Source organism: Gymnoscopelus microlampas (genome assembly GCF_963454915.1).
Source record: "Gymnoscopelus microlampas genome assembly, chromosome: 9".
Classification (NCBI taxonomy): domain Eukaryota; kingdom Metazoa; phylum Chordata; class Actinopteri; order Myctophiformes; family Myctophidae; genus Gymnoscopelus; species Gymnoscopelus microlampas.
The window spans coordinates 26,954,741-26,981,545 of record NC_139946.1 but is presented as its reverse complement, the minus strand read 5'-3'; the positions used below and the strand labels follow the sequence as shown (position 1 = coordinate 26,981,545).

The window sequence follows — 26,805 nt, the reverse complement described above, 5'->3', positions numbered from 1 at the left end:
GCCCCAATTCCTACATTCATGCTTGTCAGGGTGGGGGGGTCCCACAGTTCAAATATGATTAGTTTGGGGGGGGGTTCCCTGTTCAAATGATTATTTTGGGGGGTCATGGGCTGAAAAGGTTGAGAACCACTGCTCTACATGACGGGTATACTGCCAGTAATCAAGCACCACGTGACATCATAGTCTGTATACAAGCTGTTTTTTGAAGTGATTTACCTGATTGGAGAGAGAGTTGACCCAAAGAGCTCTGCAACAATTATTTATAATGGACAACACTTTATAATGCCCTTCTCTGCAATACAATGCGCTCAGGGATTTGGCTAAAGAGGATGATTGCACTTTGACTTGCAATTATGTTTACATTTATTCATTCGCATAAAATCCGTGTTCTCCGATTCACTGAGGGAGGTAAGTGAAGTGCTGCTTACTAATTGGTAACACCTTCGTTTGTAGAGGGAACTGCCTTCTCAATTGGGCGCTGGGCCCTATAGGCTAGCAGATGAAATGATCAATTTGATCAGCACCGTGGCCTCACTGTATTAAACATACCTTGTCCATATGTTACATTTATGTTCGATCCAACATCTTCAGTGGTGTAAAGTAACTAAGTACAACTACATTTACTCAAGTACTGTATTTAAAGGTAGGTAAAGTGATTTTATTTGGCTTAAATAAGTGTTAAATAGCTCTATATTCTGATAGTACTGCTCATTGCTATAGAGTGTTGAGACAGGAGTCTCCATGTCTCTCCAGCTCTTTATTAAACAGAAAATGCATATTCAGGTCGGGATACCAATTTTATCCAATCAGGATAGAGAACTCAGTCAGCATACAGAGTGAAATTGGAAGTGATGACACAGATAAATGAGCAGACAAAATTGGAACTGGATCACTATCAAAATTAATCTGATAAATGGGTGCTCTCTCCTGATTGGCTGAAATGTTGTCACCTACCTGAAAATGTATTTTCTGTTTATTAAAGAGCTGGACTCTGGAGAGACAGGGAGACCCCTGTTACTGAACAAACACTCTATAGCAAAGATTATCAGAATATAGTGCTTTAACCTTTTAACATAAGCTTTTTGTTTTAACCAAAACATATCACTTACCCTACCGTAAGTAAACTGTTGAGGTGTTTTTACTTTACTGGAGTATTTCCAATTTTCAGTACTTTTACATCTCAGAGACAAATATTATACTTTTACTCCACTACACTATTATATACATACAAGCATACAACCATTATATACATACAACCAATCATACAACCAATTTGAGGAGTAGGGGTGACCGTGCTTTTGCGGCTGCGGGCCCCAGGCTCTGGAATTTGTTGCCCCTCCCCATTAGATCTGCCCAGTTGATTGATTGATTTTAAAAAACGTACAGTACTTAAAACTCACTTATTCTCTCTTACTTTTAGTCGCATTTAGCCATCCTGTTCTGTCCTAACCCTGCATTGTTTTGTTTCTCTTTTGTTTTTCTCTTGTTTTTGGTCCTGTGTATATATAATTTGTTTATTTTAACCATGTTCAGCACTTTGGTCGGCTTTGGGCTGTTGTAAATGTGCTATATAAATAAAGTTTGATTTGATTTGATTTGATTTGATTATATGAAAACTTTAGTTTCAAAACTTGTGAAATTGGACATTCTGCATTTTGCATACTTTCTACTTTTGGTACTTTAAGTACATTTTGAATTCCGGACTTGTAACAGAGTATTTCTACTTTGCAGTATTGATACTTTTACTTAAGTAAAAAATGTGAGTACTTTTTCCATCACTGCAAATCTTTAACAATGTATCCTTCTTGCAGCATGTAGTACTTGATCATTTGTCACTCTGCAGAATTGCATGTCAAGGAAGGGAGGGACAGTGCAGTTAAACATCACTATGGCCTAGGCTACACTTTTATAGTTGCATGGGATGTGGTGGGATGGGATGCGTAGCACTGCTTTAATCTAATGTGCTCGCATGCTGATTCTGAAGAGGGTAGAGTTGGATTCCCAGAACTGCACAGCAGCAGTACGGATCTGAGTGTAATGCTGTAAGGAAACAATGGCAGCTCGGAAATATCCAAAGCAGCTGTCTTTAAGATTGTTATATTATCACCATAAAGTGAGTTATTATTTACTCAGGCGGGTTGTGTTACGGATACCTGAAATGTCTATGGACTTAAAACAACCGTTTTAAGTTTCATAGAGGTAGCCTGTCTTATTTTTGAGCTTCCACGCAAGAAAAAGTATAGGATATCCCTATGCATTCACACTCATACACCCTCAACCAACCAATTTAATATATATGACTGTAAATACACTCCCATTCCATATTTTATATCTGCTGCGATTTGTCAATACGGATCTGTCCGATCCGTCCGATTTTTCACATTCCTGCGTGCCTGCGAATTCCGAATATTGCTGGCCCACTAACCTACCTGACCTGGCGGAGACCTGTGCTCCGAGGAGCACTTTTTCTAGTTTGAAATGTAATGACATTTCGTGGTCAGCTTGCGCAAAAAATAAATTGGAAGGTTTAGTTCACCCAAAAAATGACTCCCCATGAAGCCTTTAATTCAGCATTCCTAAGCCAATAAGCCAATAATTTGATGACCAGCGGAGTCTTCGGTAGGGACTCAAAGAGTCTCCTACTGAGTCTCTGACCGATGACCGTCATTAAAATTATTGGCTCAGGAATACGACAAAAACAAAAAAAAATCTCCATGAATTCAAAGCTTCATAGGGTTGATAGAAAATACTGTTTCACTGTCATTGTATTATGACTCACTAGGCCATTTATCCTTAACTAGACCATACCCGGTGAAGGGCGCAGGCAAAAGTAGTTGCAAACTTGGGGTTATTGCACGTCCTGTCGCGCGGTTTCTCCCCCCGCGCGTCCCGGCGTGCCGCCCCCCCCTCCTCCCCCCCGCGGGTCCCGCCGCGGCACCCCCCCGCGGTCACCCCTCCCCACGGGCAACCGTTTCATAGACCTTGTTGCTTGTAGGGCTTGTTTCGTTTGGCCTTGTTTTCATAGACCTTGCTGCTTGTTTCTCGTGCGAAACCTGGCAACGTTATCTCCCATTGTTTGACACATAAACGCTAATAAGAAGCTGAGATTTGATCAAATTGAAAAACGGGCTTCGCAGTTAAGTTCAGATGGTAATGGTCAATGGCTGTGTGCAAAATCAGAGCAATTGCTCCAGCCGCTGAGGAGAACCGGGCAGCTTCACCATGACAGACAGAGTTACAGAGTTACAGAGGTTTACAGAGGTTTGTCAAATTATACTGTAGGAGGATGCAACACACTGACATTTGTAGCCTTTGTGGCGCCCCTATGTTAAGTGAAATCGCTTTTGGTGCTCCATTGTTTAGAGGCCCCTCAATTATGTGATAAAACATTGGGGCAGAACGGATGCTGTGTTCATGATTTGTGGCGTTGTTTGCCAAGCAGGTCACTCCTGCAACATTTTGATGCTAATCATAGTCAATCGTAATGGAATATGACTAATCTGACAAATACATATTGATCACATGATTCCAGAGAGCATGTGTACAGATTTGTGTGAGTTTGGCACAAAATCTGTAGGGGCAGTACAATGCGAAATGGTGTAAAATCTTGTCAGACGGAAATGGGCAGTTATGGTAAATTGCACCATGATCCACGTAATCCAGGGGGAAATAAATTGATTGTACGACCTACGGTTCAAGTTATAGGCCAAAACATGAAGCGGCCTGTTACTGCGCCACCATGAGGCAGATGTGACACATTTTGAATGGAGATTCTTCTTTGGTCTATTGGGAGTGTGTGTGCAAAGTTTCACATCGATCGGCGCAGCAGTGCCCAAGATTAGCTGCTCACAGACAGACAAAGTCACAGAGACAGGCTCACAGGGGCGAAAACATAGTCTTCGCCTCCTGGCCTGGCGAAGACAACAAAGTTGAACTTGAAGTTGAAAATGGACTGCCTCAAAGTCTGACAACTAGAGTAATCTCTATCATTTATGCTCTGTTATGGAGGTGTCGTCCACTGAAAATAGTAGATCTGCAAGCTCAGCTTTGGAAAACAAAGTGAGTGGGAAAGGATGGCCGTTATGATGACAACACATCACACTGACCACCCAGTATTTATTAAGAAAGAAAAATCTATAAACCATGACATATAGTTTAGGGCTTTAGTAACCCCAGGGTCCTTGGAATCTTACTAACCTTTCAATCTATTTACTGATTTGGCAGGTATACATTATATCATATTGATTGATTATTTTTTAAAGATTTTTATTTTGTCTTTTTCTGCCTTTATTGATAGTATACAGTAGACTGACAGAAAATGGGGGGAGAGAGATGGGGAGTGACACGCAGCAAAGGTCGTCGGGATCGGGATTCGAACCCGCGACACGCTGTCAGGCTGCATTAGCAGCCTAGGTGCCCGGACCGCTACGCCAGCTATCCGGGCCACATTGATTTATTATTTATTGGACTATCTTCTTTATCTGCTCTTTGTGTAACTGTGTTGCGTACAGTCCGTACTCCATATATATATACAGTAACAAGATCAGCCGTGATTCTTGGTTGAATTAAAAATATATAAATGAGATATGTCGGCACAGCCCATACAGGAAAAGATGTATTATCCATTTCAACATTATGAACAGAAAATAATCTGCAGACAAAGCAGACAAAGTCATTTTTGCTAACTAATATCTAATATCGGAATTGTATTGGTTCCAACAATTCTGTTAAAATGGTGTAGTATTAACAAGACAAGAGTCTTGTACTATTTTAGATATGGAAAAGTTTATTTAGGAGCTGCCAATGGGGCTTTTAGACTCTTGTCTTGTTAATACTACACGTGTCAAACTGCACCAAATGTGAGCTTGTAGATCTGCTATTTTTGCTATTTTCTTTCTTCTTTTCACATTTTAAAGAATTTCAATAATGATGAAAGGAAAAAGGTATGGTAAGCTCGTATTCTATGAAAGAGAGGTGTTCTTTTCTGTTCTAAAAGACAGACAGTAAAGTCCTTTTTTCACTTATTTTATTAACTAAATGTCCTCTGAATGCCACATGCCACAGGATGTGGCCTGCACAAAAATGATTGCACAAGCATTTCTATCTACAACTGTAAAATCTGATTACACTCACAGTTCTATCAGTATACAGTTGCACCGCTCAAATCTTTATTTGTTAACTTTTATAGAAATATAGTTAATATGATAAAACATTATTCCACAGGTGGCTCTAGAGGAATGACTGGGGTGTCAGATAGCATGAATGTGCTCAACATGTTGTTAGTGAATTGGCCGAATAGTGGCGCTATAGCACACATGGGCAACGAGGGCCAGAACCGGACTGTTGACCATCTCAATCCAGCCCACGATGTCCTCCAAGAACAAAGAAACGACCCCTCAAAAAATCTGAACAATAAAAGGCAGTCATTATGTTAATGGTGTTGAGGCAAATTGATTTAACTCAAATCCAATTCATGGTAATTAATATTTACCATTTGAGTACATACAGTGTCTGCGTTCAGTGTACAGCTGTAGAAAAAAAATCATGAAATGTTATGTTGTGAAGCAAGGATACAGGCCTTCTGGTCTGGCAAATAGCTTATTGTAAAGCAATCTGTCATGTCTACCAAATTCATGGAGTTCCAACATAATTCAGCACTATGTGAGTTGAGTATGTGTTTCAAGACTCAATTGTTCAATGTGTGGCCCTTTGCTCATTTTATCAAAGTCATTATGGACTTCTGGAGGCCAAAGCTGAATGGTTAGAGAGCCCGTCTGAGAAGCCAGAGGTCCCAGGTTCGATTCCAGGCCTCAGTATTGTGTCGAAGTGTTCCTGAGCAAGACTCTTAACCCCTAACAGCTCCCTGAGCGCTACAACCAACAGCTGCTCACTGCTCCTAGAATGGGTAATCACGCATGTGCAAATAAGTGACCAAAAAACCCAAGGACTCGGGAAAGAAATATTATTTATTATATAACTGCCAAATGGACCCAGATCTAGAGGAAAAGCCATGTCGGTCGCCAACATCAGTAGGGTTCATCTTCAGAGCATGAGGATGCAATGCGAATTCAATCCAGCCAGTAGTCTGTTATACTGTATGTTGTTTGGGACCAAAGTGTTGGATGGGCGGATGGATGGACCGGCTGACCGATATATACGGGCCACTGCCGCCTGTGAACTGTATATCAAGATACGATGCGTTGTGACCTTGTAGATTGTCTATTTTAGCATAGCAAAGTATAAAATATGGCTTAAGCAACAAACAACACATACGTATACCATATCACTTATGGTATATTACGATATCCAAAATCCCAGACGATATCTAATCGATATAATATCTATATATTCCCACTGCCTTAGTTGGTACCTTGCATGGTTGCCTCTGCTGTCTGTGTGTGAATGTAATGCACTTTGTAAAATGCTTTGGAGAAAGGCACTATACAAATAAACCATTTGCCGTCCTTAGAGCCCGGCTGATAGCGAGGGTACAAATCCTAACACGCTATGGTTCCCCCCAAAAAAGTCTGCACCTGAACACATCAAGTTTGAATTACTGAGCTATTGCTTTCTGGTTTTCAGTAAAGGTTGCTCATGTTCCCAAAGATGGATTTGAAATGTCCTCAGATATACTGTAAGAATATGAATAATAAGTCCTTACACAGAGGAGCATCATCCTTGTATGTATGTATTTGCAAACTCAGCAGTGTGCGCTACAGCAATATACAGGACTTTTTGCTGTTAAGTTTCATTCCATTGCACACAGCCAAACCCTGAGTTTTAGCTTAACTCTTGGGGCCTGTACGGGTCAATTTTGTGTTCAATTATAACTCTGTATTTTACTGTGTGTTTGAAGACATATTTGTGTTTCGTCAGTGGTAAAGATTTGCATGTAGTCATAGGATGCTTGGATCTCTTCGCTACAATGTACATAAGTGCTGCACCTGGCCTGCTGCAAAATGCCTTTCTAATCTGCTCCAGGGGACGTATACAGTATAGCTCCGTATCAGTGCACTGAATGTGATCATGGTGCAACCTGACTCCTCACCCAGCCATATTTCACTTCCTTTTATTCAAAATGGATGGAATCTTTTGTTCTGCAGTGATTCTCAAACTTACTAGTGTACCCCGCTACAATATGTTTCAGCTGAGTTCCACGGCCACCTCCACAGCAAAACAAAAACAAACAAAAAAACGTCCTGATATTGATTTATTTTTCGTGTTTCTCTTAGACTTTTTGTTTTCATTACACAGATTCTCCTTTTGTAACTGTCTTCAATTGTACGTTTCAATCACTTATCTATGTTGTAGATTTCCTTTTGTTTGGCTTTAATATTCAAAACGTATTCAGTCAAAGTCAAACAAATGATGCAGCAAGCCAACTGGCAGGTTGTATTAATATGAAATACTCTACAAACGTGTATGATGGTTCCCAGATTAACCGATTTTAAACATTTACCTCTCAAACAAAGGCAAGGCAAGGTAAGGTAAGTTTATTTGTACAGCCGATTTCAACAAGGCAGCCCAATTCAGACTGCTTAAAACATAAGATATGATTTAGGGAGCCAATCTTACCTTGTGTCATAGATGGCGTAGAGTTTCTTGTTCCCGTCCACAGCGTTCCTGTAAAGACAGACAGGAAAAAACTTCATTTTCCAGTGGATAATGAGCAGTGCCTCATCTATGAAAACAGAATGGGTGCAATACAATTATGCACGTAAGTTTAACTCTGAGGGTGAAAAGACCCTCAGAGGACCTGTCACAGGCTATTTTTACACTCTGAAAATGTAATTAATGCTGATAAGTGATGGAAAAGAATCTTAGTTGAAGCAATATTTTTTTCTGTTGAAGACCAGTTACGTTTTCATTGAGCAACACGGTTGTGTGACAAAGTATACATTTTTGTTTTTTCTTATGTCTCTCCCCTTTGGCTTCAGTGCCCTCGTAGCCATGGGGTTCCTCTGTGCTAAATTTAAAAAGGGCTAATCAGCACCTATATTGCTACTTTCCCTCTGCTTGTCCCTACTGGGGAGCCCTTATAGACAGGCACTATGCACAACCTTTTATTTAATGTACTCCACAGGGCACAGAGTGGCACACTAAACATTTATATCTTTATTAACTCTTCATATAGGCAAAATATATGAAACCACACAGCACTACTATTTCACAAAAAGACAGACTTCATAAAACGACAGACAGACGTCTACCATGTAGTTAAAGTAAATTAATTGAAGGCATCTTTGATGTTTTAAGCTATGTATGCATGCAGTTGTCCTTGCATGCACAAAACTGAAATTTGACAATCAAAAGACCAAAGTTGCAAATATATTCACAAGATGAAATGTAACAAACTGTGAATTAGCACACTAACTCCCAAGTAAAAGAAAATATGTTCTCAACATCATATCAATTAATCCCACTCACCCCATTATTGGTCATGTAAACTGTAAAATGGATGAATTAGACCTATAGCATTTGGAAAATAGAATTAGAGATCCCTCTTATGGCTGTTTTTGTAACTACTGTAGGCTGACCCTCCAGCCCCCCCCCCGCCTCCTTAATACTTAACACAGCAGCACACAATCCAATGAGCCACATCCTATATGCTTGTAGGTAGCAATAATCCTATCATTGGGAGAGCCTGCATGCCGACGCACTGCATCCAACTCTAGGGGCGTTATTGTACATCTCTCATCAAATTCTAACCAAAGTATCGGGCACCTTACTTTTGCTTTTTTTCCTCCTTTTTTTTGGATCTACTATCACATTTTCAAGCAATTTCCAATCACCGCTGTGCGCTGTGTATGTGTGTGTCAGTACTCTGTGTGCACTGGCGCTCACACTAATGGCAAAGTAAAGGATGCTCGGTCAGCACAATTGTTGGGAAACCCTCTTCTATTCGCTGCCACCGCTTTAATCGCTCTGGGGCAAATAAACCTCGCTGACACTGATACTCAAGCCACGCTTTTTCCTCGCTCTCCTGCCTTAAAAAAGAAAAGAAAAAAAAAATCTTCTGAGGGGCAATTATGGTGTACGAACGGAGGTGACGTCCTTCAACTTTGCTCCTGTAGGTATTTCCATATTTGCAAATCAAAGTGTCAGATTTAAATTACGGAGGGACGGACGGCGGAGTGAAGTTTGACTGCGCATCATCTTGTGTGGTAAGAAGCTCGGCAAACTGCGCTCTGCTGCTTGCTTTGCACGGATCTAACTGTCTGTGCAGCAATTATTGTTAAAATATTCCAGCATTTCCCCCCCGAGTTTATTTTGAAAATAGCAGATCTACAAGCTCACAATGGGTGGCATTGTGAGCTTGTAGATCGGCTATTTTCAAATAGCCAATGTATAGATAGGGTTAAACCGTTGCGTTGCAGCCAGGCTTTACAGTGGCTGACTTTACAGTAAGATCAGATCAGATCAGATGTAGTGGGACGTGAGCAGTGGACGAGAATGAAACGGTAGTTTGTCGACTCGAGGACTGCTTTCTATAAGGACCGACTGGGAAAGGCTTCAGTTCGGCGGGTGGTGGTGATGATCGCCGGGGAGAGGTATTATAGGACTATAGATTCATATGCAATGTTTAGGGTGGGCTTATCTTTGTGCTTTGGTCAGTGTGCGAACAGAACACAATGCAGGTGCGTAGCCAGCCTATGTAGTGCCAGAGGAAGAGCAGCTATCTGTGAAGAAGAGCTGTAGCCTAACTGTCCAGCTGTGGTGGTGGTGCAGACAATATTGCGGGATTCGCAGAACAAATGAATATGTTTGGTGTTTGGTGACTCTTTTAAAGGTCTTAAGTAATGTAAAGTATACATGATGTGAACATGCACGGTAGCCTACATCATTATCAGACTTAATTGTATCCTTCAACTTCTTGTTTATGCCCCAAAATGACTTGATATACAGGGTTTGTAGCAATTGCAGAAATATTAGACCTTAATATGTCGAATGTTTAAGCATGTTCTAATCATGTATACTGTTTTTACTTATAAACATTTTCCAAATATATATATATATATTTTAGCATTTTGGACAAAATAGCCCATTTTACATCGAGGTACCCAGATGTCCCTATAGTGCCCACCTATCCTGTTACCGTTTTAAAGACACATACTTTATAGCCATACTGTAGTTAATGGATGTCTGGAGGCTATTGGTTGTTGGTGGTAAATGCGTAACTTATGTTATGTTCTTCTAAGTCATCAACTCAGGGAGCTACAGTATCAGAACAAAAGCTATTGTAATGCATTTTGTTTTGTTGTAACTGAGTGGGGCTTCAACAAAGAAAGGGCGCACTATTTGGGTCTATATTGGAGATCTGATGATTATGATCATTTGATAGCATACTTATCAGCATTCTTCTTGGACTATACATCCTCAATAGACAAGTAAAATCGATTTCAAAGAGAAGATGATCATTTTACTCATCTTTTTGTGATATTTAATTTAATTAATGCAGGAATGCACAGGCAACATTCAGTTAATGTCAGCGCATGTAACCGGCGCTTATTGAATGACAGCATCCACTTTGAGCCTTATTAGTTTGCTGAATGCCTAAACGCATACAATTCAAGCCTCCCATTAGCAAATAATATAACCTGTAATAAAATGTATAGCATACACTGTTCAATTGTCATGTTTCTATTATGAACTTTTTTTATTTTAATGATGTGTTACTTTTTTTCATAAGTAAATGCTGAAAATGGAAGCTTATTGTATATTAAAGGAAATTATTCTCAAAACACACAATGCAATTTAATAGCCTACTGTTCTCTTTATACATTTGCAACCACTTTGTACAAAAATATTGCAACACAATGTAATTATTATATAGCCTATATATTTAAGAATAAGTGGAATAAGACTTGGATGTCATGTTTTAGGAATGGGCGATGGAATGTACTACATCATTGCAATGAGAAGTCTGTGGGTCTGTGCCTTGCTATTGAGCATCACCTGCCGTCTGAGGTAAGACACTAGCCTAACTTTGTCACGACAGCAATTTGGCACACTGTACAATGCCGAGGGTTAATTTAACTCTGAGAGAGTACAAATGGAACCACATGAACCCTTTTATGGAACCAAATGGACCTTTACAGGTCCATTTGGTTCCATTTGTACTCTCTCAGAGTTAGATTGTACTGTGTGCAGCCAATGTTCTTCAGGATAGAACATTGGCTGCAGTAGATCAAGGGAGAGAAGGAGGAAAAAAACAACTTAAATCCTTGTTTATTTATTTTTTCTGTTGTACATTTGTATTCTATTGTTTGTTGGTGTTCAAAGCATTTGCATGTAAACTGACTGAGAATGACTTTGACTTATTCCCATGCACAGCCTCTCCCAGATTGCTACCAGCAAACCCAAAGAGGCAGAACTAAATGACAACATCACCATATTCACGCGTATCCTGGACGGACTGCTTGATGGCTACGACAACAGACTCCGCCCTGGACTGGGAGGTATAGTACTGTACCGACTGCCCAAAACTGTACACATTTTTGTTGAAATTCACTTTCACGCTGCAGATATAATACAGTTCAGAGGTTGCTTGGGTGCAGGCGCGAGACTAAATTTATGTTTTCACCCCTGTCCAACCTTTGTGTCAGTAGACCCTATAAGTGAATGATTACATAGCCAGCTCCCCCTCTCGTGCAGAGAACAATGCCCCGCACTGCAATGTCAGGCGTCTATTCATTCCTAGCAGGGAAAAAAAGCGTGCCAGCCTGTGTTCATAAAGCTTGCATGAAGTATCTGACAAAGAGATGTGATCGCTGTAATGGCCCGGCTCTTCCTTAAGCATAAATCAATGGCTGTGTGAACACACGTTGAATCTCAGCCTCTTGAAGCCCGATTTACACACCATCGTACGACGGAGCATAAATTAGACATCACAGTGCTGCTGTGACCTTGGCAAGGCAGTTGTTCCTTTAATAAAAAAAGCATCTATTGTTCTCATTGGATAGAACCATTCCTGTTCTGACTAGAAATAGACTAAACAAGGTGTGCACTGCAAATTTAGCCTTTATCAAAATGTGATATCTGTTCCGTGTCAGCCGCAATCTGTCTCAGGCTCTGTCAGTAGTACTGTAAAACTTTGCTGTTACATCTCTAGCAAACAAATCCTTTTTAATTAGCCACATGAAACCTAGTGTCCCTATTCTGAGCGTGAACATTTGGTGAAAATAGCAGATCTACAAGCTCACAATGCCTCGTTGTGTGAGCTTGTAGATCGGTTATTTTCTGCGAAGAGATTGGTGTAGAGGGAAATAGTAGCGGACCCTTCCTAAAATTAGCATTGAGTCAGCGCCCTCAACTTCATCATTGACGCTGATAAGAGGTAGAGTATCTGTTTAATTTAGATAGATTTCTTTAAATAGATGTGTTTATTGATCCCTCTTGTGAAATTCAGGGGTCATCACAGCACCACAGTAGGCATGAAACACAGGATAGATACATGTAAGAGTAAGCTTAATAAAATAAAAGTAGAAATGTAACATGTAAAGTATAAAACATAGGTAATGATGTATTCCAGTGAAAGCTCTATCATTACTCATGTTACATCTTTTGAATACCAACATACTATATAGAAATGTTCACGAGTTTTACTCTTAACTATTTACAAGCCGCCTAAATACTCTTTATTGACTACTTTGCAGAACTACTCTCCATTATTCCCAATGACTTTGATTAACTGATGACTTCAACCACTTAAACCCTAGTACTTAGTTGACCTGAGTCCCACAGGGGCTCTATACTAGGCCCCCTCCTGTTTTCACTCTACACTAAATATATTTTCAAAAATTGCCGATCTACAAGCTCACAATGCGTAGTAACGCGTCACAAGTGGTTAATATTAATATACATGTATACACTAATGCCAAAGAACCTTTAGTCATTCCTGACACTTTTAGACTGTCTCAGCATGTGAGACGGATTAAGGGCCAACCCATAGTCATTGGATGTGATTATCACCAGGGGTCTCAATATTTCAGAGGTTGTTATGATTGACCTTGCCTAATCTGATCATGTCAGTTTTCTCTTTGACACATCTTTTACTCCTGACATCCAAATTAGATCAAATACTGTTAAAAGGAGAATACTAGTGCACTCTTTACTAAGGAAATCTCACCAACCTCAAATTCAACCTCTGACTTTCGAGTTCAAATTAGACTACTGTAATGGTCTTTCAGGTCTCAAAGAACTATTAGATAGCTGCAGTTCATTCAGAAGCTGCTGGAGTTAAAACAAGGACTAAGGAACCTGAAGACATCACTCCAAATCACACATATCGGCATTGGATTCCAGTGAGTCATAGAATAGATTTTTAAATATTGCTTCTCGTCTTGAAATCCTTTGCTGGTTTAGGGCCAAAATACATCTCTCTGTCTACAACATGTATCTTCCAGACATCTCAGGTAATCCAGGGCCACTCTACTAACTGTTCCCAGAATTAAAATGAAACATGGTGAAGCAGTGGTTGGTTGTCGTGCCACACATACTTTCGAAAAATAGTTTCCAGAGGATCTGAGACTTGTGTCAACTCTGAATACTATTAAAACCAGGCAATGTTCATGATTATATATTTTTCAGCCTATTTAAATACTGATTATTAAGAGTTAATCAACCCTTTTAATGCAAAACTGTGAATTTGGGAATTGTTTATTACTGATGGGATAAAATAAATAAAAGTCAAAATTGCACACAGAAAGAGTTAAGAGAAAAGGCGGTTGGGAACCATCATTATGTTCGGGTTTCATATAAAGTGTCCAGGGGAACGCTATAACATTTTGGTACAGTAGATGCAAATAAATATTATCACTGTCACGTAAACACAAAACCACTAATGGTGATTTGTACATGTGGTGGCTGAACAGAAGAAGGATACAGTAAATGCTCTAATATGACTTTTATACTTTTGATGCTATTTTATTTTATTTCTCAAATTGTATTTATTATCATTTACTCTGTAACTCCCTCCAAGCACAGACAGACACAAGTGGTTTCCTTGCTACTGATTTATTGAAGGTGACTTCAAATCCCTCCAATCCACCGTGAAAACTATAAACAATAAACATAAAATAAGCATGTTACATTAACATAAGATGGCGTCATGCACAGCATGTAAAATAGACATTTACCAGAGTAAAATACAGACAGTACAAACAAAAAAATACCTCGTTGGCTGCATGCTACACAAAAAGGGAGTACTCTTCAGTCTTCAGGTCCTTGCTTATAACCCTTTCTTATGACTTTAGACAGTCTCTCGTGCCCAGCATGACACAGAGCTTCTGCACCTTGCTGCTTGCTGCTGCTTAATTAGTTAATGCAAAAGTCCTGTGTGAACCCCATTTCACGTGAGAGCAGACCAAACGAGACACAGAATAGGACTTTGACACTTCAAAATAAAAGCATTGCAATAACTTGACTCAAATAACCATGAAATAATGTACACAAATGTGACTTGAATAACTTCTTAATTATGAACTTGGACTTAGAGAAATAAAACAAATTATTCACTTATAAACGATGACAGCAGTTACACTGTCCTTAAATGCCTTTTATGCTTTTAGGTTATTTTACATTGCTTTTCACGGTTTATGTAACACCTTGAATTGCTTTTGTGTAGGAAATGTGCTTAACAAATAAGTTTGCCTTGCCTTACAACAAAGTAGGGGGGAACTTGCTCCATTGCTGTCTCTATTGAAAACTAGCCAGGAAGCCAAGATGTACAGTACTGTGAGGACATTGATTTATATCATTCTGTTCAAAAGTTCATATTTTGTGAGCCTTTAGATGAGCACCACCAGTATTTTTTTTCCATCTACAGCATTTGCTTTGTGAAACACACAGTGTGCTGGGTACAGTACATGAATATCATTAAAGGCTAAATGTTTATCACCGCTGTGCCAATGGGGTGGCGGCAGAAAGAGAGATTGCTAATAATAGCCTCTTTTACCTAAACAACAGCATAGTCCACATACATTATACTGTATATTATAAAAGTATTAATTATTAATGATTAGCTTGATGGCTATATGATGCAATAATGTATGAGAGACTACTGTATAGCTGTCTTTCAATCCAACTAGATGGCTTGTACAGTATTGCAGTGTTCCTGTGAACAGACACAATTTCTATTACACACACGTAAAGTAACTAAGTACATGTACTCAAGTACAGTACAATTGTGAGGTATTTTTACTTTCTTCAGTATTTACAATTTTCAGCACTTTTACTTCTACTCCACTCCACAAACGCACGCACGCACACACACACACACACACACACACACACACACACACACACACACACACACACACACACGCACACACACATCCTTGTGACGTACTGTACAGTATGTATATCTTTCTAGTATATTTTTAGACGTCATGATGATGTGACACCACTCATGTGCAGGGCCGCATTAACCGTGGAACTTAGTGGAACTTGTGTTCCACGGCCCGCAGCCTGCAGGGCCCTGTGAGAATTGTGCATTTAATTTTTGTGTATTTAAAGAAAAAAAGTTGATTTATATTGGTCAAATAGAACCGAATTAGACCCGAAAATGTTTGTGCGCATGTGCGTGAAATTACGCCACTGGGGGGGCCTTTGATTTTGTGGTGTTCCACGGCCCTGAGGGGTCTTAATGCGGCCCTGCTCATGTGCTTAACACTCCATGTCATGAACGACAAGGGTATGTTGACATGGTGGTGACATATGGATGTCCTGCTCTTCAAATGTTCTCCTGCACGGTGGCTCTGCCTCCGGTCAGGAATCTATTCCCATGGGTTTTTGGGTCTGTGTGGTTTTCAAGGCAGCCCACATTTGCTCATCCGCAGTGGACCAGGATACAGAATTCATGTCAAAATCAATTTAGTTAGCTAGCATCAACCGTGTAATCAGCAAATGCGTTGCTAGCAAATAGTCCTGCCCACGGGCTCCATTAAACCTCTGACCAGATGATGTAATACTTGGACCCTTGGAATGCTAATGTTCCTGAGTGTAATATACTCTATCCAGGAACATTAGTATTCATGCTGACCATAGTCAGCATGAATGCTAATGTTCCTGGATAGAGTATATAGTATGGTCAGCATGAGAGTATATCGTCAGCATTAGAATCCCGGATTTACAGTAGTTGATACAGTAGGTATAAATGATTAAGACTCACACTCCACTCTTCATCCTTGCAGAAAAGGTAACAGAGATCAAGACTAACATCTTCGTCACAAGTTTTGGCCCAGTCTCTGACACTGAAATGGTAAGACTTTCTTTGTGTTCATCTTACCTTTTTCAATACGTACTAATTAAAAGCATATTATTTCATAGCTCACACAAAAAGAAGAAAAAGCTTCTTATGATGCCAGTGTGTCAATGGGTTCACTAATAGCTGAAAGCGGTTGAGGCTGGTTTTTACAACATTTTCATTAAACCACTAATTGCTTTGAGACAGACAGAGCATTTCTTTTGAGGCATAATGCCGTTTTCTTTCTATTCCATTAGAAATACCCCACGCTGCACTGTAATGGTTTTTCTTTAAGTGCCTGTTCAATATGCTTGAAAATTAAAATGGACAGTCTGAACACTAGACTCTTGTCATTTCACCTAATGAGTACGAATCCATAGACACACTGAAATTACGGTATGGAGCTTGATTTATATTTCATCGTAAGACGTCACATGCTGAAAATAGTTGATCTACAAAGTGATGTGTTGTGAACTTGTACATCGTCTATTTTCATAATAGTCCCAAGACTATGGAGTGAACTGTTTTTGTTATAGGGTTAGGTCATCTGCGTTATTTTTTGAATTTACGTTAAACATAAATATTGGTTAGATTTGTTTTGTCACAGCGTGGCTCTGCAGGACCCTAGCCATCTATAAGATGGTGTGTTTTTCCTGTCTGTGTGTGTGTGTCTGTCTGTGTGTCTCAGTGGCAAATTGCTTGTGCACACTGCCAGCGGAGCGAAGTACCTCCACAAATTTTCATTGTCCACATGTTTTACACTTTTTGAAATATTTAACTATAATTTTATAATAGAAGTCAATGGGTCTCTGTTCGGGCAAAAACCTTTTTGGAGTCAAACATCATACTGTAGATATGTCATAGACAACTGGTGTCATAGACGAATGATGTCAGACTGGTCACATCAGTCAGAGATCTACATCTGTGCCACGTCATTCCCACGTCTATCCTGAGATCTATGATTCATTTCTTTTCTCTCTCTCTTAGGAATACACCATTGACGTGTTCTTTCGTCAGAGTTGGAAAGATGAGAGGCTTTGCTTTAAGGGGCCGATGGAGATGCTGCCCCTGAACAATCTTCTGGCCAGTAACATCTGGACTCCTGACACCTTCTTTCTCAACGGGAAGAAATCCATCGCTCACAATATGACGACACCTAACAAGCTGCTGCGGCTTAAAGATGACGGGACACTTCTTTACACCATGAGGTGAGCTTTCTAACAGTAGGCCTTTTAACTATCGCCTCTTGTCAGCTTTATTGTCATATCACAGGTTTACAGAAGTAAAAAAGTGGGTGAAATTCGTTTTCGTGCATAGTTCCCATCGTATCGTTATTTCCATGCAGTAATTAATAAAAAAACAACACACCTGGACCTTTGACCAATTGCGACCCAAAATGTTAGTTTTACTGACGGTTCCCGCCAAATTTCATGAAAAGACACCTATCCATTATTTATTTTGACCTTGATTTTAACCTTGACCTTTGACCTTTTCAAGCCAAAGGTTAATAATCGCTTGGGGGCATGCTACTGATCATTCTCTTATTCTCACACACACACGCACGCACGCACGCACGCACGCACGCACGCAGGATCGATTACAATACCCCTACAATACCCTGCTACTCATTATTGCAGGCAGGGTAAAAAGTGAACATGGAATTGTGATGATGCTGTTTTTTTGTTGTTGCTACTGCTGTCAACCACACGTATTTCAAGTACTGAGATCCTGGTGTATGAACATACAAATAGTTGTGGTAGGTGCTAGGTAATAGACCTACATCAACCTTTTCTGTCCAGGGCACACCAAAGGGCAAGTAAATATCTCAAGGCATGCCTGTGTATTCATATCCAAAATAGCCTCTATAACATGCGTTCTCAATCTTATCACTCGGTAAGTCCATACCCAGGGTAAGTCCATACCCAGGGACGCATGCACCCAATTGACTATGTGCAGATTTCAAACTGGGACTGCAACTGGGACTACAGATCCTGTAGCAGAAATGCTAATCAACAATTTAATTCGGGGAAAAAAAAAAAAAAAAAAAAAAAACCTTCATTCTATACCACTGAGGAGAAAAATGCATGAGAACGGTCACATAACTGTCACTGTGGCACACTGAGTGCTGCTGTGGGTAGTTGCCGACACAATTGATGAGACCGTTTTGTCTATTAAAGCTGCTCTTTATTGACCACACACAGTAAATATCGGTGCACCAAGTCTATATAGTCTATGTGTAGCACAGCCTTGCTGCGTCTGCTGCTTGCTATGCATTAAAATCAAAGTCCTTTATAACTTTGCACCATTGAGCCAGCTCTCTCTGCTGGCATTCTCTCTGATGTTGTGTGTCTACTGCAAGGGTTCCCAAACTTTTCAGGCAGCGACCCCCCAAAATAATCATATTTGAACTGGGGACCCCCCACCCTGACAAGCACTTTAAATTGTAGGCATTACATTGAGTTTGACTCAGTTCCACAGATAAATATTGTGAAAATACCCGAACTATAAGCTCACAACGCCTCGCACTGCCCCAGTTTGGGAATGGGAACCACTGGTCCACTGAGCCCAGGTACAGCAGGTACTATAAAGAGTGGATCGCAATTAGACAATTGGAAACACCTGCCGATCCAATTACCCCTAGCTGGCACTTCTCTCTGAGTCACTCTCCACCCACAGCAATTGAGTGAGATAATGTGAGCTAATAAACAGGTTAAATTTCAGAAAAGTTAAGAATTGGCTTTCTCACTTCCTGCATTATGCCAATGGTCAATGCCTGTGTGAAATTTGAGATCTATTGGTCAACCTATTTTATAGATAGACCTTTATTGATTGGGTAAATTTCAGTTGCCAAAGGCAGTACACCAGTTAGAAACGAATAGTAATGATAAAAGATGCAAAAAGGTACAACAAAGGGGTCAGTAGGTATACAACATACTGGGACTAGGAAAGTAACAAACACAATGTTGCTACATTTATATTTAAAAATAGAGAATAAGCTCACAACGGCTCACATCATGAAGTGTTGAGAGCTTGTAAATCTGGTATTTTTATTTTTTTCCCCGGAAATTTGTGAAAACATAAAAAGAAATAATATAAAAATGTTATGACATTTTTGCCTAAAAGTTTGCCCAAAATAGGGACGCCAGGTTGAAAGTGGTTAAAATATATATTTTCAGGGTATAGAAATGTCCTTTGTATTGGGAAATAAGTGCACACAAAGTGCTGATATAATAGTTGTAAATTTCATTAAATTAAAAAATTAAATAGTTGTATACTGTATTGCAATACAATAATAATGTGTGGTTAATTGTCACAAAATTGACTTGTCTCTCGGCACACCGTTTGGGAACCACGTGCACTGTTGTACAGTAAGCTGATGTTGACGTTTGTGACAATGTGTTATGTAATAGCATTGACAGATAGATTAGTGAGTGGCAACCTAAAGCACCCAGAGCCATGCTTTATTATTAGTTATTAGATTCCTAATGTCTGCAGAATGCCTTTTGAGCTTTCATGCTACAGTACATAGTACAATGCTTGTATTAGATGGATCATAAATCAAAGTCCATAATGCCACCGTGAATAGAAACATCTCATTTACATGCTGTCATGGCTTTCATTGTAATGGTGCGTCATTGGTTTAATTGGACTATAAACCCCAAATCAAATATTAAAAAGGAAGTGGAAGGAAATGGATGTGGGAGAAAGTCAAAAATTACTATTGATCCACTGACTTTAAAACTGCTACTAATCTACATTTGGTAATGCTGCAAGCCATTAGAATGGTTTCACAGTGGACTCGATGCATTTCTGTTCTGGGAACAGGGTTATTAGAGAGACATTTTATGCATGCCTTGCTCTTCTCCAGTGGCTGTTCCGATAACAAGTGTAGTGCCCTAGCTACTGGACCATGAAATGTCTCTCATAGCAAGGACAGGGTTTTGATTTGAGTATCCACAAGTCTTATACTGTACTTGTACTTTAACCACATGAACCCTAGCATCCCTATTCTGGGTATGTCAGAGATAATAGGCAAACATTCTGCGAAAACAGCTGATCTACAAGCTCACAATGTGTCGTGTGTAGATTGGATCATTTTGGTGAAGAGATATGGTGTAGACTAGAGGCAAAAATATAAGGGGTCAAGAATAGACCCCAGTGGGACCCCGGTCAACAAAGAATATAGGGTTTATTGGTTAATCGCTCTTGCAATAATGCATGTTGGAACCAAATTATTTGCACAAAAGGCACTACTCTATGATTAACAGATATCATCTATTCCAATCTATGACTAGATGGTTATTCTCAAACAAGAATCAGAGCAGTGGTTGGTGAGACATTCTCACAGGGCTCTCGTAGACAAGAACAACTTTGATAGGAGAACATTCTTGTATTATCTAGTATATTGAGATGTGACTTCTTGGGGAAGGTAATACTTGAGTCTTGAGTGAAACCAGTTGAGAGCTACAGTTTAGCAGTATGTGATATACAAGTCAATACTAGTCAAGGCTGACATGATGTTTCATCTGCCAGATTTCAATGTATCCAGGTGACAGGAGCAAGGATACTGTACCTGTTCAGCGGAATTTATTTACCACAGAGTCCCGTTTTGCATACATGTTATTTGCGTATCCATGTGAGTCCAGACCCCCACATTGATCATCTACGTATAGATGATGTCGTTCAGCACCTTGCTAATGAACACATATATCTTGGCCAGTAATTGATCTCAGATAAATGTTAAAAGGACACTCTCAACTCTGGTACTGACGGCATCAACAGTGTAATTAGCAGTGGCAGATTGTAACGGCTGGTGTTCTGACCAAGCGGGAACACGTAATCAAGGCATACGAGACATTAATTTATGAGATAGAAATTGAGGGGATGTGCTGATTTATTTGGTTTCGCTTTTGTTTTGACACGGAATAACTGTGCAGAGCAAGCAATCTTAACCTTAGTTTATGATGACATTAGAGGCTTTTCATATAGTGGCTACTACTACTACTACTTATTGTACCAGTTCTATTACTACTACTACTACTACCGCCGCTGCTACTACAGTACACACACATACAGTACAATCAAATCCACAATTTAACCTTGGTAAGTAGTCCACTAGGGGGTGATGTTGGACATCATACAAAGCAGTGGCCAGTTTTAAACAATATAATGCAACACATTCCACATTCTCCATAATCCTATATCCATGTGATTCTCAACCTTGTTGATTTCACGGACCCCCAGTTTCATATGCATTAGACCACAGACCCCCCCATTTGATACAATTACTATTTTTGGGACCCCAATCTACACTGTAAAATCCTCTGTGTTTATTTAACTCTGAGAATGTACACTCTCTGAGTTACAGACCCTCAATTGTCCATTTGGTTCTTAAATATCAATAATTTAGCAAGTGACCCTCTAGAACCCCCTCAAGGACCCCTGGCGGTCCCTGCACCCCATGTTGAGAACAAGTGCTATATCCTATTCAAGTTCACTTTACTGTATATTTTTTCATGTTTGGCTAATTTCTCTTTATCTTGTAGACTATACATCAATGTATAGCTGCATCTTCATCTAAATAGTTGAAACAATCTAAAATACATATTTATTTCATGTTGCCACACACTCCAAATCCATTTGGCCAGTGTGGCATTCATACATGGAAAGCCTATGATCTGTCAGACAATGTTTATGAAATAAGTGGGTGATGACAACAATGGCTATAAATGATATACCCACTAGAGGGCAGCATGTCACCGAGTTGTGTGGTTGTCTGTCTGTCTAGTCTAGAGAAGACTATATAAAGCCATAGCTGTGCACAAGAGTATGCTGTTACATTGGGTCTTCAAGAGTGTTATTTTTTCCACCTCCAAATTCTCATTACAATAATAATTCTATTAAGAATTCATCCGTACAGACAGATGAAGGAAGAGAGCGAGAGGGAAGAAGAGAGTGAATACAGAGAGTGAGAGAAAGACAGACAGACAGACAGACAGACAGACAGATATGTGATTGTACCGTATATAGAAAAAGCAGGTTAAACGTATGTAAACAGTTTTGGTTTATCTTCTCTCTGTTCTGGGAATTGTGCTCCGTTGTGATCGCCCCACTGGAGGGCAGCCTTGCTCTACTCTAAAATAATTCTGAATCCCATTTGTACACACATGAATGCATTCTATTTTGTTAATAGGTATCATTATGGCTTGGGTTGGATGCTTACTGGACCTTGCTATGAAAATCACTTTCGACTCCACCGTTAACTATCTGAAAAAATGTAAAACTTAATTAGATTTAATGACCTTCCCGTTTTAAACATTGTTATGACTTTCATAGGTTTGAGATTGAATATGACCACAATAACACACAATTGATTAATAACTGTCAATTGTAATTAGTGGAATTGATGATGACGATAATGATGATAATGATGCACCTGATTTTGGATATAGCAATAAAATGCTTGATTTTTCTTTTTCCTCCTCCTCCTAGACTAACTATAGCAGCAGAATGCCCCATGCAACTGGAAGATTTCCCAATGGACGCCCATGCTTGTCCGCTCAAGTTTGGAAGCTGTGAGTAAACGCCTATTCTAAACGAATGCACAGAGAGCATAGAATAACCTTCAATAGCACAGGAACATGTGCGGTTATGTCCATAACCTAGACATCAGTGATTTATCTTAAGCACTAAAAGCTTTACCGCCACAGCAAACTTATCTCATGACTCATGAGGTCATTACTCAGGAAATTGGTGCCCGTCGTCAATGTGCTATCAGCTTCTGTATCTGTGTCCGTTCGCTGGTGGCAAGGACAGATGTACTTGTAAATCTGACAGCCCCTGTCCCTCAGGTGGGAACCTATTGGTGAGGCAGGACCACAGATGACTGTGTACAGACGTTGATGCGCATGAGCGTGATGAAGTCATTAATCAAAATGTCAAAGCTACAACCGCATCCTTCACTTCCTCCTCAGACATAAATATAGGGATTTTACTTAAGCATGGAAAGCCAGACATAGTCGCCAACCCTCACGCACGCTTCTAGATCTAAACACCAAGGCAACGTGACAATAATCCGACACTGTGACAGGTACACCTCACGCATAGGCCAACCCGATGCTAGTGGCTGGGGACCACTGGCCAGATCACTGCATGCTTGGTGAGTTGGTTAGGATGCCTCTCTCATACAAGACTATATCAGGAAGCAGAGGATTAGCACTTGAGGTCTTCCCTGCCACCGCCATCGGGAGGGTTATCTCAGGCCTGCTTCGCTCAGAGGCAGCCACTCCCAGGCCAGCTTTTAGATTGATTTCAACCCCAGCCAGGAATAAGCAGCAGAGAGCTAAGGCTACTAGCTGAGACCACATTAGCTCATGTGGTTTGAGTGCACGTTACTGGCAGTCAGCAGCTAAGGCATCAACTATGAAGCTCGGAAGTCTTTTACATAATTGTACCAGAACTACAACACAGCATTCATCCAGTGTCTGCATGTTATGCCCTAGCCTAAACAGCTCAATAACATCAGAATGTGTGGTAAATCAGCACCAGTATGCAGCATATTGCAAAGATTTGACCTTTTTCATGTACAATCATCTTTCATGATTTGTGTTCCACCACCATGTTAAGCACCTGAATCTACTGGTGGTGTCTACTGGTGGTGGATTGGTGGAATATAGTTTACGTTTGGAATGGATGTTTTTGGATGCACATTAAACCATAATGTGATCACTCATACAGTACCATATACTGTAGATAGGGATGCATCAATATAGTGTGTGTGTGTGTGTGTGTGTGTGTGTGTGTGTGTGTGTGTGTGTGTGTGTGTGTGTGTGTGTGTGTGTGTGTGTGTGTGTGTGTGTGTGTGTGTGTGTGTGCGCGCGCGCGTGCACACGTGCGTGCGTGCGTGCATGCGTTTGTGGAGTGGAGTGGAGTAGAAGTAAAAGTGTTGAAAATTGTAAATACTGAAGAAAGTAAAAATACCTCAAAATTGTACTGTACTTGAGTACATGTACTTAGTTACTTTACAGCACTGACTATGGTTATAGTAGAAAGTCTCATTGTATGAAGGTGGTGTTTCACTATGGTTATGCAGGTAGTATTTCTTGGTGTAGACCTCTGAGTTGAGTGAGTTTAACCGACACCATGAAGATGTTGAGCTCTACATCATAAAATAACTGCTTGCTGTGTTTCAGTTCCCCTCGTGTACATTGATTTACTGTAGCTATACTGCAGCTCATCTGTTTTGGGATCTGTGTCCTTATGTTCACCCCATCGACTGTGGGAGAAGTTCTATTATTAGATGTCTTTAGCACCAGAGGTAGCAGCAGTAAATTACTGCTGCACAACTTGAAATACTTGAAATACTGTGAGATTCCATCTGTATGTACAGTATACTATACATACAGTATACTGCCAGGCAGTGTTGATTTCGTCGACTAAAACTATGACGAAAAATGCTCGTTGACTACATTTTTTATAAAACGAAATAAAAACTAAGCTACGATGACTAAAACTAAGACTAGATATATTGACAATTTCGTCAACAAATTAAAACTAGACTAAAATGTTAGGGAGGGACGAGTGGAGAAGAAATCCAGTAGAACTAAAAGACAAGTCATTTTATGTTTGTTTGCGCTCGGGCACTGAAAGATCTACAAGCTTGCAACGCGTCGCGCTGCGACGCGTTGTAAGCTTGTAGATCGGCTATTTTCAGCATGCAACCAAGTGTAAAATCAGCCATTACGACGTCATCAAGGCACAGCCAAAATACATTATAGTCTTCTAAATCAACTGTAGATTTAGTGGACTATAATTTTTACGATATTTAGTCGACTAAAACTAGTCAAAAACTAAAACTTTTCAGGTGACTAAAATATGACAAAACTGAATGGAATTTTATCCAAAAGACTATGACTAGAACTAAATCAAAGTTTGCTGTCAAAATCAACACTACTGCCAGGGGAAGACCTTGAACTACGGAGATACAAGGTTTTCTGCCCGACAGTGACAATATAAAGTTCCTCCCTGAATGTGAAATCACTTGAAAGTCAGTTGTGAATGTGACACACTTACGTGGAAACACTGCGTGTTTCCACGCGTGTGTGTGTGTGTGTGTGTGTGTGTGTGTGTGTGTGTGTGTGTGTGTGTGTATGTGTAGTCATGCGTGGGTAAGCTGTAGAAGTTGCTCTGGTACAGTACTGTATATCCTGGCCTCTCCAACTCCATTAACCCTAGCTAATCCTTTGACCTAATGGACAGCACTCACCCCTGAGCTCATGGCTTTCAAAGCTAGACCTGGGCTGGCCCATGCTGCTGCTGCGTGTTAATCACTGCTCTGCACTGTGAGGCAAGTGTCGTTTTCCAACTCTGCTGTGCTTTCATCGCCATCTGTGTCTCTGTAGCATTTCTGGAACCATAGCGCCAATATATGAATAACCACATGAACCCTAGTGTCCCTAGTCTGGGCAGGTCATGATAGCGAAAAGAGGCAAACATTCGGCGAAAAGAGGCAAACATTCAGCATTGTAGATCGGCTGTTTTTGGCAAGAGATAGAGATTTGGTGTAGACCCCTGGGGGACCCCAGTCAACACAGTATATAGGATTGAATTGGTTAAATAGGTTGCTATATTTACTCCTGCCTGACTCTGGCACTTTTGCACTGGGATTACTGGGATGTTCACTACAGAACCATGACAGATGCCTGTTTCACTGTTCATATCATGTATTTACTCATGATGTCCATGAGTTGTTTCTGAGAGCACAACCTCTGTTTGGGTAGGGGCTGAAGTGCAAGATATTCCTTAAAGGAGAATTCCGGACTAGCCTTTTTCTTACCTTTATATGATGTTATTATATCCTAGGACGAGTGGTACAATAGAACATTTTCATAACTCCATCAGCTAAAAACCGTGAGCGGATGTATTTTTATTGCTCCAAAACATTAATTGGGTGATATCTGACGTTCATATTGACAGAAAACTCTCCACAGTGTTTGTGTTAGATGCGCCCCTCCGGAAGTCTCGCAAGACGAGATTTCACCCGTGATTTCATCCAAGTCCGCTTGTAAACACCACGGCGGCTCATTTGGGACAAAAACTGTGGCAAGGTTATTCATTTTGTTCATTATGAACGTCAGATATCACAAAAAAAACTGTTCTACTGTACCACTCGTCCTAGGATATAATAACATCATATAAAGCTAGGAAAAGGGCTAGTCTGGAATTCTCCTTTAAAGGTAGGGTATGTTTTTTGTTAAAAAAAAATATTTTCTAATAGTAATCATTGCTATAGAGTGCTTGTTCAGTAACAGGAGTCTCCCCATCTCTTCAGCTCTTCAATAAACAGGAGAGAGTAGTACCCATTTATCAGCTGCATTTTTATAGTGTTCCAGTTCCAATTTTGTCTGCTCATTTCTTTGTGTCATCACTTCCAATTTCACTTGTTTAATCTGTATCCTGACTGAGTTCTCTATCCTGATTGGATAAAATTGGTATCCGGACCTGAAAATGCATTTTCTGTTTAGTAAAGAGCTTGAAAGATGAGGAGACTCCTGTTACTG

The 26,805-nt window shown here is 40.1% G+C and overlaps 2 protein-coding genes across 2 annotated transcripts in view; one reads left to right on the top strand and one right to left on the bottom strand.

Annotated features, from left to right (window-relative positions):
• Window positions 1-26,805, bottom strand: part of gabrb3 (gamma-aminobutyric acid type A receptor subunit beta3) — a gene marked incomplete at both ends in the record, with an annotated part of 103,219 nt that overhangs the window by 43,239 nt on the left and 33,175 nt on the right. Inside the window, one exon of the mRNA XM_084067848.1 lies at window positions 7,576-7,623. Coding sequence (XP_083923974.1) covers window positions 7,576-7,623 — 48 coding nt within the window. The remainder of the gene's footprint in view (window positions 1-7,575; window positions 7,624-26,805) is intronic.
• gabra5 (gamma-aminobutyric acid type A receptor subunit alpha5) overlaps window positions 10,886-26,805 on the top strand; it is a gene marked incomplete at both ends in the record, with an annotated part of 55,807 nt that continues 39,887 nt past the window's right edge. Inside the window, 5 exons of the mRNA XM_084067851.1 lie at window positions 10,886-10,968; window positions 11,335-11,459; window positions 16,194-16,261; window positions 17,234-17,454; window positions 22,739-22,821. Of these exons, the coding sequence (XP_083923977.1) occupies window positions 10,886-10,968; window positions 11,335-11,459; window positions 16,194-16,261; window positions 17,234-17,454; window positions 22,739-22,821 (580 nt within the window). The remainder of the gene's footprint in view (window positions 10,969-11,334; window positions 11,460-16,193; window positions 16,262-17,233; window positions 17,455-22,738; window positions 22,822-26,805) is intronic.